This window comes from Myotis yumanensis, unplaced genomic scaffold, assembly GCF_028538775.1.
Source record: "Myotis yumanensis isolate MYYU_CA2020_CCGP unplaced genomic scaffold, mMyoYum1.0.hap1 SCAF_6, whole genome shotgun sequence".
Taxonomy (NCBI): Eukaryota; Metazoa; Chordata; class Mammalia; order Chiroptera; family Vespertilionidae; genus Myotis; species Myotis yumanensis.
In genome coordinates, this window is record NW_027223757.1 from 90,737,277 (window position 1) to 90,750,218 (window position 12,942).

Below are 12,942 nucleotides of genomic sequence, written 5' to 3' on the forward strand. Positions count from 1 at the left end.
CACACACACCCCCACCTGGCAGGGCTTGACGGGGGACCTCAAAGTGCACCCCCCGCCTGGTAGGGCTTGATGGAGGACCTCAGGCCATGCCCCCCGCCCAGTGGGGCTTGACAGGGGACCTCAGGCTGTGCCCCCCAACCAGTGGGACTTGACGGGGGACCTCAAGGTGCACCCCCTGCCCTGGCCTGGGCCAGGGGACCTCAGGCCATGCACCCCACCCCAGCACCAGGGGACCTCAGGCCACACCCCCACCCTGGCGCCAGTCTGGGGAACCTGAGGGTGCACCGGGGGACCTAAGGCTTCACCCCCCGCCCAGCAGGGCTTGATGGGGGACCTGAGGCTGCACCCCTCACCCTGCGGGGCTTGACAAGGGCCCTGAGGCTGCGCCCCCTACCCAGTGGGGCTTGACGGGGGACCTGAGGCTGTGCCCTCAGCCCGGCACTGGGCCAGCGGACCTAAGGCTGCACCCCCCGCCTGGCAGGGCTTGACAAGGGTGGGGCCGGCCGGGTCTGGATCTTGCCCAATGGGGGTGGGGCTGGCTGGGTCTGGGTCTTGCATGATTTTGAGGTGCTGTGGGTAGGCGGGAACTTGACTCTGGTTCCCATGGAGCACCCCAGACTCTGACAGGAGGAAGATTTTTATGTACATTTTACTAATTTTCTTTCATCTCTGACACTTCTATTATAGAGAAAGGGCAAATAGCAATATTAAAATATTTCCTCTAATTAATCCCCTTTTAACGTGCATGAATTTCATGCACTGGGCCACTAGTTATCTATATAAAACCCTAATATGCAAATCGATCAAACGGCAGAACAACTGGTCGCTATGACATGCACTGACCACCAGAGGGCAGACACTCAACACAGGAGCTGCCCCCTGGTGGTCAGTGCGCTCCCACAGGGGGAGCGCTGCTCAGCCAGAAGCCCGGCTCATGGCTGGCCAGGGCAGCGGCGGTGGTGGGAGCCTCTCCTGCCTCCATGGCAGCGCTAACGAGCAGAGAGCCAAGTGGTAAGGAGCAAGCAGGTGGGTGGTAAGGAGTGAGCAGGCAGGCAGTTAGGAGTGAGGGGTCCTGGATTGCCAGAGGGCACAGGCTGGGCTGAGGGACACCCCCCCCCCCACCCGCCGTGCATGAATTTTGTGCACCAGGCCTCTAGTACTATAATATGGACTCTTATCTATCTCCAAATTTATTTTACAATGAACACATTTAAAATTATAATGTGCCAACTATAATTTAATATGTACTCAGATTAACATAGTGTATACATTTTCTATTATTGCTGTAACAAATTACAACAGACCGAGGGACCTAAAACAACACAAATGTATTATCTTACAGTTCTGGAGGTCAGGAGTCTAAAATGGGTTGGCAGGGTTGCATTCCTCAGTTTCCTTGCCTTTTCTAGCTGCAGGTTGCCCACATTCCTTGGCTCACAGAGCCTTTCTCACATCACTCTGACCTTTATTTCCACTGTTACATCTCTATCCCTGAGTCTGACCCTCTTGCCTCCCTCTTCTAGGGACCCATATGATTAGGTTGGGCCCAGATAATCCAGGACAATCTCTGCTTCTACAGCCTTAATTTAATCACATCTGCAACACCTATTTTGCCACAGGAGGTAAAACATTCCTAAATCCTGGGGATTAGGATGTGGACACCTTTGGAGGGTCATTATTCAGCCAGTTCACAAAGACAGTACAATATGAATCTATAGATGAATTAATTACTGAAAGAAATGATAAAAAATTCACTCAAATATTTTAAACTTTATATTAGAGCAACCTCCAAACAAATAGATAAAAAAAACTTTGTTAAGTGAAAAATACCGTCTATATATTGAAGCAATAAGATAAAATAACAGCCCTAGTCAGTTTGCTCAGTGGTTAGAGCATCGGCCTGTGGACTAAAGGGTCTCGGGTTCAATTGCGGTCAAAGGCACATACCTCGGTTGCAGGCTCGATCCCTGACCCCAGTTGGGGCGCACATGGGAGTAACCAGTCGATGTGTCTCTCTCACATATATGTTTCTCTCTCCCCCCTCTCCCTCCTTTCCACTCTCTCTAAAAAATCAAAGGAAAAAATATCCTCCGGTGAGGATTAACAACAACGAAAAGACAAGATAACTAATGGGAACCAATGATTGTTAAATAGACCATAGCTCAGTGGTTGCTTAGGCTTCCACGTGCAAATCCATTATCATGTTTTCTGAACCCTGGGATCTTCTGGTGTTTTCAGGTAGGCTCACTATTTCCTAAAGGCAATTATCCAATAATACTAACAATTAACAACTACATAAAGAAATATTTTAGTACATATATTTAAAAATAAATTTTAGGTGGCTATGGGAATGCAGACTGGTTCAGCCGCTGTGGAAAACAGTATGGAATTTCCTAAAAAAAAAAAAAGGAAAAAGAAAAATGAAACTTCCATTTGACCCAGTGATCCCACTTCTAGGAATATATCCTAAGAAATCAGAAACGCCAATCAGAAAGGATATATGCACCCCTATGTTCACAGCAGCGCAATTTACAATAGCTAAGATTTGGAAACAGCCCAAGTGCCCATCAGTAGATGAGTGGATAAAAAAGCTGTGGTACATTTACACCATGGAATACTATGCAGCAGTAAAAAGAAGGATCTCTTACCCATGGAGGGACCTGGAGAGAGCTATGCTAAGTGAAATAAGCCAGTCAGAGAAAAACAAGTATCACATGATCCCACTCATATGTAGAATCTAATGAAAAAAATAAACTGATGAACAAAATAGATCTAGAGACATATAAGCATAGGAAAGACTTTCAAACCTTAGAGGGAAGGCAGGGGTGGGTGGGTGGGTGGGAAGAGATCAACCAAAGAACTTGTATGCATATATGCATACCCATGGACACAGACAATAGGGTGGTGAAAGCCCTATTGGTGGGGGCAGGGGAGGTCAATGGGGGGAAAAAAGGGAACATATGTAATAGTTCCTTTAAAATATATATATTTTAGAAAAACAGAAAAATCAATACTTTCAACAATAAAGATTTTTTAAAAATAAAAATAAATTTTAAGTGAAAAATATAATTCGCATTGATTATTTTTTCAATAAGTACCTCTTAACATTTGGCAGAATTGTTTGGGAAAATTATAATAAAAACCTACCTGGGGAAAATCAAGTCCAACACTCTTGATCATTTATTTTAAAAGGCCGTGGTTATATATTTTCTATTCTGTTATCGAGCAATGCTATCTGAATAGCACAAAGTGGGCAGTTTCATGTGGGCTGATGGATAAAGCCGTCAGCTGGCTCTCAGATAAGAACTTCACCTGGTAATTGCATTTTGATGATCACCTTTGCCCATTTGGTAATTTAATAATTTTTTTTCAGGCCTGATCTGGCTCTGATGCATTAGCTGGGGACCATCCCCTTTTCCTAATGGAAAGTTTACTTGAGAAATCAAATTAAGGCCAGAAAGTTGCCTGATGAGTATAGTTAAAATGTCAGGCTGTCCAAGGCACCTGCAATGCCAAGAAACTCACAACCCTTCATCCCATAGTCCCCTCTTTCCCCTAATCTGGCCCAAATTGCAATAATCAAAATATTGAAGTAGCATACTACACTGGAAAACGTGGTACATTTGAAAAATGATGAGTCAGAATTCTATCTGATGATTTCCCTTGTCTTGGTTTGCATAGCTGAGAGAGCTGCTTATTGCCTTTCTCTCCATCTTTTCAATTCTTGCTTCTTCCTCTAAAGCTGACATGCAGCCTTACTGTATATACTGTCTAATACTGTAGTCACTAGCCACACGAGCTACTGAGCATCCGAAATGTGGCCAATCAATGGAGATGTAGTGTAAGTGTAAAACACATGTGAGATTTTGAAGACTTATTTTAATGAGAATATAAGATATTTCATTAATAATGTTTATATTGACTACTTGTTGAAATGAGTTTTGGATTTATTTTGGGATTTGGGTAAAACACTATATTATTAAAATGAATTTTGCCTTTCTTTTACTTTTTTAAATGTAGCTACTAGAAAACTTAAAATTACTAGTACCATGTGGTTCATTTATTTTTGTAAAAATATATCTTTATTGATTTCAGAGCAAAAGGGAGAGGGAGAGAGAAAAATCAATGATGAGAGATAATCATTCATCGGCTGCCTCCTGCACACCTCCTACCTGGGATTGAGCCCGTAACCGGGGCAAATACCCTTGACTGGAATCAAACCTGGGACCCTTCAGTCCGCAGGCCAACGCTCTATCCACTGAGCCAAACCGGCTAGGGCTGATTCATGTATTTTTATTGGTGAGCACTGATCTAAGGCTCCCCAAACCCTCCCCTGTTACCTTCTTCAGTTGTTCTTTATGGTCTGGCCTCTCATCCATTTCTTTTCTTTCCAGTAACTGCTTAGATTTAGAAGGTAAAATAGAAAGTTGAACTCTGTGGCACACCCTAAAGTCAAGAGAATTGGGCCCTGGAAGGGTAGATCAGTTGGTAAGAGCATCGTCCAGATACACCATTTCGGGTTCTCTTTTTGTGTGTTTACTGGTTTGGACTGTTCCGTTGAGGGAATGTGGCTGTTGAAAGATGAGGAAAAACTGCTGGGAGATGAGGATTGGGATGGTGTTGCAGATCTAAAGGCCAAGCAACACAGAGAGATGTTTATCTAAGTTGAAAAAGACCTCAGAGATCACCCTGTTCCATCTTTCACCCAAATCCATCACCCTCTTATATATGGAATAAAGCTGCTTGTATTGTTAGAACATCCATATTCATCTAACATGCCAGATATATACTGAGAAATGGGGGAAAGTCTCTGAAAATATATTTTCCAACAGGGAAAAAACATGAAGAAGAAAAAAATTAATGCCATTGTTTGTGAACCTAAAGAACTCCTGAATCCCTCTCCCAAAGTAACAAATTGTTGCAAATCGCTGTGTGTGAAATACAGTTTTCAGAAGGCATACATGACCAGACTTGCCAGCAACCAGCCAGTTCCAGCCATGTCAAGGAGCCCAGGTAAGATATTTATATTAAACCAAAAGAAATATTCTACTTGGCATGCATTTTTCTTGGTATTGAGGACACAAATTTGGGCGTTAAATAGATCACTTAAACATTAACTGTAAGGAAACGGCGGTAAATCTCTTAAAGTTCTATGTGCTAAATGGACGTTGCTCTTTGCTTCATAGTATTAATTTTTATTTAGTTTCTGTTAGCCCTGAATCACTGATGTGACAACTAATTAAGATGACCCCAAAGCAATTTAAATAGATCAAATTTATCTTTTTAGAAAAACTTGTCTTTAAACTTGACCTGGTAATGTCTGCATTCTTAAGGTAGGAAAAATTCAGATTAGATTCCTTCTTGACTTGCCAGTACAGGAAAGAATTGAAGGGAAGATAAACTTGAAATTTTGTTTTGCAAAAATGTGTAATTCCTAAATGTCTCAGACTGATGGGAAACTAGTCTTATGTTTTGAAGAGCATTAAAGTGCTGGCGTCAAACTTACGGGTTTTTAGACTTTGGGATTAAAATATGCTAGACACATGAAAGGTGTTAAAATTAATCTCAAACTGTTCTCCAATTTTAAAAGCATCACATGCCACGGAGAAAGTGGAAATTTCAGGCACCGTGAGAGTCTCTGGCCCCCATATCAAACGCGGAGCCCATTTTCCAGAAAGAACTCTTAAATGCCGAACTTTCGTCTGTGCAGGTGACAATTCTCAAAGCCTGAGGCTCGGTCGCCTGTCAACGTATTTTTAATTGAGATGCAATTCATACACCATGAAGTTCAGCCTTTTAAAGCGCACAACTCACTGGCTTTTCGTATATTCAGAGCCGTGCAATCATTCCGATTCTAGAACATAGTTTATTGTAAGCCTTTCCCGGTGTTTCGCACTCGCTACACCGCTCGGTCCTCAGATTCCTGCAAAGCTGGCGGGAGCCTTCCGAGGTGCCAGGGGCGGTTGCCCCATTTACCCCAAATGCGTCCCTGGTTTCACCTCAAAAGGACCAACCGGGTGAGGAAGCAATAACGCTACCCCCGCTGGTTGACGCAGCAACACCTGCAGCCTCATCTGCACGTTCGTTTTCGTGCCCAGAACTCCCGCTTTACTCCGCAGGTCAAATCTTTTGTGTGACGGGCGTCTTAGTCTGGCGGGCGGGCCCCCCATTTCTCTGCACGTTATCGCTGGCCCCGGAGGCCGCCGCGCGTTTCCCGCTCACGTTTCACGATCTCCCCGAAGAAAGGGGGGATGTGCAGGGGGAAAGGGGCGGCGTGAGCGGGACACGGAGTTACTAGGCGTCGAGAACGCCAAACCTGGGGAGATGGGCGGCGCAATCCGGAACCGGGCCTCCCGCTCCCCTCGGGGGTCCCACGCTCCCCTCAGGCGTCTCCCGTTCCCCTCGGGGCGATCTCACGCTCCCTCCGGATCTCGCGGGAGCCCCGCGCGCCGCGGCAGCTCCCGAGACCACCGCCGGCCGTGCTCGTTTCCCATTGGCCACGGCTGGCCCGCGTGACCGCTAGACCCGGCGCCCGGCGGAGCGCGCGCTTTCCCCGCTGGGAGCTCGGGGCGTGAGGCTGCGGGGACGCGGGAGGTCCCTCAGAGGGCCGGGGGGCTCCCCTTCCGGCAGCCTTAAAACAAAAGCCCCCAGTACTGCCCCAAATGAAACTCCTCGTGAGAAACTGGTTATCCAGAGGTCCCCCCGCCGTGGCTTTGCCTCACACACTGACAGTGGAAACCGCAGGCCATCACTGGCCGGAAAGCGGCGTGTGAAACCAGACTGGGTCTGACACTTCGGGGAAGTCTACACGTCTGAGCACCTCCTGCGGGGCAAAGAGAGCAGAATGTTTGTGTGAGGAACTTAAAGCCACGTCTTCTTAGAAAAGTCAAGGGAAGTCCAGAGAAGCCATCCAGATTTGTCACTTAAGGGGAATTAGGAACTCTTGGGAAAACGAAAATGAGTAAAAGCAAAACGAGATCCCGCCCACCGGTGAGAGTGTAATAACGTATCCGTGTGAAAGGGGAGGATTTAAAATCCCGCATCTCTCTGTACTTGTGTGTGTGCGTATGTAGGTGCGCGACTCGTGTGGAAGGGATGGGTGATCGCAGAACAGTCGAGTCCCGCGACCTTCTTCCGCGGAGGGGGCCCGGCTGCCCGCGTTGCCTTCCTCCCCGGAGGCTCACCCACTCTCCCCTCCTCCTCCTCCTCCTCCTCCTCCTCCCCCTCCTCCTCCTCCTCGTCCTCCCCTCCCCCCCCCCTCCTCCTCCTCGTCCTCGTCCTCCTCCTCCAGGAAGCATCCTTCTCCTTCATCCATTCTAAAGCGCGCTAGGGCCTCCTCTGTTCCAGGCACTGTGCTCGGTCCCGGGGCCGCTCCCCCGGAGCTACAGGCTGATCAAGGAGGCAGACGGCTGGTCACGGCACCCACCCCTGTTCTAAGGGGTCCAGATGCTACAGGGAGGCTTGACCCAGCAGGGAGGGCAGAGGGGGCGTCCCCGGACCCACACCCGGAGGGGCGAAGGGAGCGGGAGTTGCAGGCAGAGGGAGCCGCTGGGGCAGAGGGAGCAGCTGGGGCAGAGGCGGCGCAGCCTCTCCCTCTCCAGCGGCTGCCTGGCCCCGCCACCCCCACTGTGCCCACATCAGCCGGCCTCGCAGTCTCAGAACACTCACTCCCTTCTCTCAGGCAGTAACCTGTCACCTGTAATTATCGTTATAGACAGGGCAAGTATACTTATATCTACATCTAGTATGCACGATCATTTATGTTTCACATATTGAAAACATGCAGCGATGACAACAAAATGTAGAGTATGATGTATCTCAACAGAAGTAAAAGAACAGTAGCTACTCAAAGTGCTGAGAGATCACATGATTTTGGAAGACTCGACAAGGCATCTAAGAGACAGCAATTATAATAAACGAGCTACTAATTCTAAATGGCTTGCAAGAGTGGCTGACGGACTGTCAGAGCTGTCTAAGTGTTTGCTTAAAAATACGTTCTCACGGTTGGAAAACTAAAGAGTATGAAAAGGCATAGAGTGAAAACTCTCTCCTGCATTTTTACCTCCCATCTGCTCAGTTCCCACCATCATAACTCCCTATCATAGGCAACCATTGTCCTTATATCCTCGGATATCCTTCTGGAAGTGTGTGTGTGTTTTTAAATTCAATTCTGAACAACTGGGAATATAGATTTTTATACTCCCACTTTTTAGGCAAAAGGTAGACTATTAAGTAGACTGTTCTTGCTCGCTTTCTCACTTAACAGTATGATTTGGAGATCTTTTGACATTAATTTTTAAAGAGCTTCCTCATTCTTACTTTTAAAAATCATTTTTATTGATTTTTAGGGAGAGGAAGGGTGGAAACATTGACGGTTGCCTCCCTTAATGAGCGCCGACCTGGGCTTGAGGCCAAAGCCTAAGTATGTGCCCCCAAAACCTTTTAGTGTCTGGGACAACACTCCAACCAACCCAGCCGCCCGGCCCGGGCTCATTCTTACAGCGGCATGTTTCATTGTGTGCGTACACCATCACTCATTTAAATAGTTTCCTATTGATGTATATTTGGGTTGTTTACAACAAATGACCTTGAATGTTTTTGCATTTGTAAAATTGGGTAAATAGATACATTGCCCCGTAGAGAGGTTGTATCAATTTACACTCTCACCACTAATTGTTAGCTGGTCTCCAAGACTTTAAAATACTTGAATGTGCTTTATTGTTGCCATTTTACAACTTTAAGTGAAAGGAGAGCTGTTTTCAAAACAAACTGAAAGGTAGGGCTGTCCTTGGGTGAACTTACAGAGTAGCCAACTTCTCATCTAACTCTTACTCTCTTCTCTGCTGCAGTCTCCCCGCCCCCTTCTGCAGCTGCATGTTTCACAATCAACAGTGTTGGGTACCTTCTATGTGTAGGGCACTGAGTTCGGCCCCAGAGATCTGAAATAGATACATGTCCTCAAGGGTTTCATCCTTTACTTGGTCAGACACGCACAAACTACAAAGAGTTATTATGTTGAGTTCCAGAATGCAAAACTCGCCAATTGCTTGAGGCGCACTCAGTCCTGTGTTGCCTCCCAGCTCCAGGTTCTACCTTCTCTGCCCCCCTTGTAACCCATCTTCCTAATGCAAATAATGTACTAGGTTTGTATTTCCCAGGTGACTATTAGTTAACCAGTTAACTAGTTGCAAATCAGTACTCGTTTGATTGGGCACAAGCAGGGCTGGCCCTAAACTGGTTTTGAAATGGGTGACATTTGTTTGGTTCCCTCTTCTTCTCTCTGGCACCGTCTCTCCTGGGTGAGTTCTCAGCCCTCACCGGTGCTCTCGCCTTTTCCCAGGTAATTGTCAAATAATCCTTGCTGGAGTGTTAAGTAATCACTAATGTGTCATTTCAAAATGGCTTGAGGTGAGATAGTATGTGTCTGTTTCAAGAGCCTCTTGAAAACAAGAATAGGAACTGAAATGATAGGCAGTAAGTAAGGTTGCAAAGGGCCATATATTTCACCTACTAGTTAAGCCGCCTATTTAATCCACTAGTTAATCCACCTTGGCTGAGACCTTGTTCCTTCCTGTCCAATCCTATCCTCTCCCTCCTACTCTTTTCTCTGTTGTAGGGTCTGGGAGCTCTGGGGACCATCGCCCTCAGAGCTCTTAACCTTCAAACTCAGCTGCAGCCCTGGCTCAGTGGCATCTGGTGGTCGCAGAGGGGGTGCTGGGAAGTGGGTTGCCCTTAGGCACTCTTCCCATCGTCTTCTCCCAGTCAGCTTGCAACCTGGCTGTCTCCCCTCTCCCCCCCACACACACTTACCCCGCCTCCGCATGAAAGGTTGTTTTTCCCCAACTGTATCAACTTGCATAGGTGGCTGCCCTTTCCACTCAGGTTGCAGCGGTTCTTGCTAGTTGCTCAATGTATTTAAAAGTGTGGATTCAGGCAATGATGCTGCTTTTTGTGTTGCATTAAAAATTTTAAATCAAAACAACTTACATGTTCATGGAAACGTGAACTGGAGAGCTTATGGTAAAAAGGGCCTAAAGCAGTGCCTGGCACCTAGAAGGGCGTCTATAAATATTTGTTGAATGAATGAATACAAGGTCAGTGTTTGGCCTCTCCCTTTCACCCCCACCCCATCCCATGCCCCATCCCTAGAAGGGCAACTCTTTAACTGGCTGTGTTTTCCAGTGTTCTAGGCCAGTAGTTCTCAACCCTGGCTGTATGTTAGAAGCACCTGGGGAGCTTTTAAAAAATACCTACATGTTGTGTTATTTATTTCCAGACCAACAAAATCGTCTTTTAAAGTTTATTTTTATTTTTAGGTCTCTAAGCTGATAGTCATGTGCAGCAGTGCTGGGAACAACTATTTTATTCCTCTGTCTCTTCATTTATTGATGCCATCCATCCTTTCCTTGACATGACAGTGAAGCTTAGCTTATAGTATACCCTCTATTTCATGTTTGATAGTTAAAATATTCTTTTAATATTTCTGCTTTTTGTCTTTGTAAACGTAAATAATTTAAACTTCTGTTTTTTATTTCATATATTTTCAGCAATATCACATGACCCAGCATTTTATACAGTGAAGATACTAACGTCCCTGCTTTCTTCTTTCTCAGCCTTCCATAGCCTGCTATTTATCTTGTTTATCTTTTAACTAGAGGCCTGGTACACGACATTCGTATACTGGGGAGAGGCGGTGGGGGGGGAGGGCGGTGCTTCCTCAGCCTGGCCTGCGCCCTCTTGCACTCCGGGACCCCTTGGGGAATGTCTGCCTGCCAGCTTAGGTTTGAGGGGTCCTTAGCGCTGCCGAGGAAGCGGAAGAGGCTCCCACCACCGCCACTGTGCTCACCAGCCATGAGCCTGGCTTCTGGCTGAGCAGTGCTCCCCCTGTGGGAATGCACTGACCACCAGGGGCAGCTCCTGCGTTGAGTGTCTGCCCCCTGGTGGTCAGTGCGCATCATAGCGACTGTTCCACCAGTCAGTCAATTTGCATATTAGGGTTTTATTATATAGGATTTTTCTGTAGCCACAATTGTTAACGTTTACATTCTGCCCTCCAGTCACAACCAACTTTCCCATACTTTGTCCATCAGTTGATCCTAAAGTTAAAAACCAAAAACTCTGGCTTACATTATTGTATCTATGTAAATATTGTCTAACACCAAGTCCAGTAGTAGTAGCTAAGACATATAATGTAGGGCTTTTTGTAAAACCAGGCACTTTATGAATACCACCGTTTAATAGTTATAAGAATATTAAATTCCCTTTTAACAAATGAGGAAACCGAGGCACAAAGAAGTGAAGTAATTTGCCTAAAAACAGGCAATTAGAAAGGAACTGAGCAAGACTTGACCTTCCCTTATGGGGGGATCGGATACATTTTTCTTTTCTTTGGGTACAAGTTTAGTACCCTTGCCAGCTGGGAAGACAATGCACATCAAGGTCAAATACATTGTTTCCCCTCTTTTTTGAGGGGTGATGGTTGTCGTTAGCTCCTGTTGTACAACTCCGGTCAGTTTTCTTTCTTCCATTTCTGTTAGTGACTAATTTCAGCCTCTTCTGCACCCCCCACTGTCTCAGCAGAGGCTCATTTCCTGCTCCATGTATGGAATTGATGCCATCATGGGCAACAGGTGGGTCTCCTTCCCCTTTGCTCCAGACTTCCTTGTGTGAGCATCACACCTTGTCTCCTATCCTATCACAAGAAAGGGGGCCCCTCTCGTCAAAGCTCATCCACGTGTTTTCATTCCTTTTTTTTTTCCTCACCAGAGGAATGTTTTTATTGATTTTTAGAGGGAGAAGAAGGGAGAGATAGAGAGATACAGGTACAGGTATAGATAGATAGATAGTTAGATAGATAGATGATAGATATGTGAGAGAGAAACATGGTTATATTGCCTCCCATACATGCCCTGAGCAGAATGGAACTGTTATCAGTGATCAATGGAAGTGGGCTTCTCGTTGTGCCGCTGGAATAATACTTTCCCGAGGCCCCCACAGGAGGACGGGGTATTGTAGAAAGCTTTGTTTCTGTAGAATTACACCCCTGAGTTTCCAAGGTCCCGTTTCCCTTTGTCCCACCAATGAAGAAGTTCCGTTTTGCCTTCAGCAGGGTTCAGATCAAAGTCAGCGTCCGGAGTTTCCCTCCATGTCAGGGCAGAGTCCAGCCCAGCACCAGGCTGGCTTGGTTTGTGTTTCCCACTGCAGTTCATCAGTCCGTTGCATGTGGGGTTCGCAGGGCCGTGGGCCATGGGCTGTGGAGGGAACACGGGCAGGAGCAAAGCCAAAGGGACCAGAGAGACAAGAGCGAGAGAAAACAAACCCACAACCCAGGTACGTGCCTGACTGGGAATCAAACCCGCAACCTTTTGGTGTATGGGACGATGCTTCAACCAATTGGGCCTCCCGGCGGGGGCTGTTCTCATTCTTCTTCCTCCTTAACCTCTGAGACTTTGCCTCAACAATTTGACCTACACTGTCTTCTGCTTTTCATTATTCCTGCTCTAATTTCTCTCGACCTACAAACCTGCTCAAGACTTTCAACTTTAGAATTTCCTTCCACACGCCTCCTCTTCTTGCTACAGCCTTTCTCTCATTCCCTCATCAGGGTACCTCTCAGAGGAGTCTACACTTGTGATGCCACACCTGCTCTGGTAGCTCAAACGCACACTTCCCTGTCCTGCAAACCTTCTTTGACCCTTACAGGACGGGATTCAGTCCCGGTGACACCAGCAATCTTTAAGGATCCGTTTGTCCTTGCTAAGAGACTTGGGCCTTCCCGAGATGGACTAGCAGTCCTGATAAGTTTAAGCAAGTTACTTTGCAATTGTTATTCAGATGAGTTATTGTCAGGAATGAATAATGTTTGATTATGAGAGGGCATCTCCTTCGAGATGGGGACACTACGGTTGATTTTGTATTTGAAAGACAAAAGGTCATGCAAAC

At 46.4% G+C, this 12,942-nt stretch overlaps 1 protein-coding gene across 2 annotated transcripts in view; it reads left to right on the top strand.

Moving 5' to 3' along the window:
* PXT1 (peroxisomal testis enriched protein 1) overlaps positions 1 to 12,942 on the top strand; it is a 57,773-nt gene that overhangs the window by 33,164 nt on the left and 11,667 nt on the right. The window contains exon 2 of one of the 2 annotated variants that reach the window (XM_070418685.1): positions 4,833 to 5,013. In XM_070418685.1, coding sequence (XP_070274786.1) covers positions 4,842 to 5,013 — 172 coding nt within the window. In that variant the 5' untranslated portion in view covers positions 4,833 to 4,841. Of the gene's footprint in view, positions 1 to 4,776; positions 5,014 to 12,942 lie in introns of those variants that run through there. The other variant, XM_070418686.1, reaches the window with a different exon arrangement.